The 1,795-nt window shown below is 37.3% G+C and overlaps 1 protein-coding gene across 1 annotated transcript in view; it reads left to right on the top strand.

Moving 5' to 3' along the window:
• Positions 1-1,795, top strand: part of KIDINS220 (kinase D interacting substrate 220) — a 133,687-nt gene that overhangs the window by 18,595 nt on the left and 113,297 nt on the right. Inside the window, exon 4 of the mRNA XM_023511805.1 lies at positions 1,059-1,157. Within this exon, the coding sequence (XP_023367573.1) occupies positions 1,059-1,157 (99 nt within the window). The remainder of the gene's footprint in view (positions 1-1,058; positions 1,158-1,795) is intronic.

The raw sequence follows: 1,795 nt of genomic DNA, 5'->3' as shown, positions 1-1,795 counted from the left end.
TTGCTTTGTTGCCCTCAGTAGAGTGCTCTGATGTCATAGCTCACAGCAACCTCAAACTCTTGGGTTCAAACTATTCTCTTGCCTCAGCCTCCTGAGTAGCTGGGATTATAGGCGCTCTCCACAATGCCCAGATATTATTTAGAGATGGTGTTTCCCTCTAGCTGAGGCTGGTCTCGAACTGGTGAGCTCAGGCAATCTGCCTGCCTCAGCTTCCCAGAGTGCTAAAATTATAGGTGTGAGCCACCATGCCTGGCCTTGAATTTAATTTTTGGTGTAAGTTTTTCTCATTTACGTTAGTATGTTTGGCACCTTTAGTTAATTATTGCCCTTTGGTGCTTTTGCATCTATTTCCTGTCATGGCACTTGCAGAAATTGATAATGTTGGCATTGCACATGCTGCTGATGGGGCTGCCACAGGTGACTTGTCCCCGGATCTGGCTGCCCAGTGCCCTCTCCAGGGCTCAGGGAACACTGTCTGTGTAGTTGTGTGACTCTTTCTTAGCACAAAGCTTAGAAACTGTGATTTAACTAGCAAGGGGTTTAGATTAATGGATTAAGTTTATAAGGGAAGGCTTTAAAGAAGTACATATGTGTATTATATATGCCACCTGTATTGTATTTATTATTTTACTTTTCCTATTTTAGATAAAACATATACATGATTGAAAACACAATCTGTGTTATATTCTACGTATATTGTGAGAGAATATGATTATCATAGTTATTCTGAGATTTTATATATATGTTCCAGTAATTACTTTCCAGATCATAGTATTATGCATTTTTACTTATTCTAAACGAATTTCCTGTGCCAAGAAACAAATTACTAATACTATAGGAAGAAAAATTATGTTTTATTTTCTCTTTGACTTTTAAATTGTTAGTAAACTGTTAACTTGAGACTCAAAGCTGTTTCTAAATTACATTAATATGGTAAACACAGCTAGTGCTTAGCATAGCTTCATGAAAATATGTGCGTGTGTGGGGTGTTTACCCTCAGTGATTCCGTAAAAAGTCCAGTGTCTTGCTGAGTTCTGTGTGTCTCTTCTCTTCCCCAGTGTGGCCAGACTCCTTTGATGATAGCAGCTGAGCAAGGCAATCTGGAAATCGTGAAAGAATTAATTAAGAATGGCGCTAATTGCAATCTGGAAGATTTGGTATGTATTAAAAGCATTTACTTATTTGTCTTCACTTTCTTTTCCTTAACTTAGCTGTTTGTCTGTTTTTAAGAAGTAATTCAAAAGTAATAGATTAAAAATTGTACTTTTAGATCTATGTCAGTCTTGCCTGTTGGCTTTGTCAGTTTTTTAAAAACAGGAGAGGAATTTTTCTTTTCAGCGAAGGATCACAGCTCTTTATTTTTTACTGCGTAAGTACAGGTGTGCTAGTGGAACAGAGGTATATGTATGCACAATTGTATACCTAACAAACGCTCCTGCTGAGTCATGTTGTTAAGTAGCACCCTGTGATGCTAACTTCTAATAAACATTACGTATGATACTGGCCAGAAAGATGTGGTCCCTTCTCATCGCACTTCTGCAGGGTAAATCTCCATTCTAAGACGTTCCATTTCTTCTACTTTTCCTATTTTACTTAGAATTGCTTTGAGTATCACTCAGCTACATTCAGTGAGCACTGAATTAAATTACATTCATGAATTAAAGTTATAAAATAGTATACTTTTATACTTTAAAAAATAAAGGAGAAAAGTTTTTTTTTTGTTTTTTTTTTGAGACAGAGCCTCAAGCTGTCCCCCTGGGTAGAGTGCCGTGGCATTACAGCTCACAGCAACCTC

Source organism: Otolemur garnettii, unplaced genomic scaffold (genome assembly GCF_000181295.1).
Source record: "Otolemur garnettii isolate 467f Iridium unplaced genomic scaffold, OtoGar3 scaffold00022, whole genome shotgun sequence".
Classification (NCBI taxonomy): domain Eukaryota; kingdom Metazoa; phylum Chordata; class Mammalia; order Primates; family Galagidae; genus Otolemur; species Otolemur garnettii.
The sequence above is the reverse complement of the archived record's forward strand: the minus strand, read 5'-3'. Positions and strand labels throughout refer to the sequence as shown.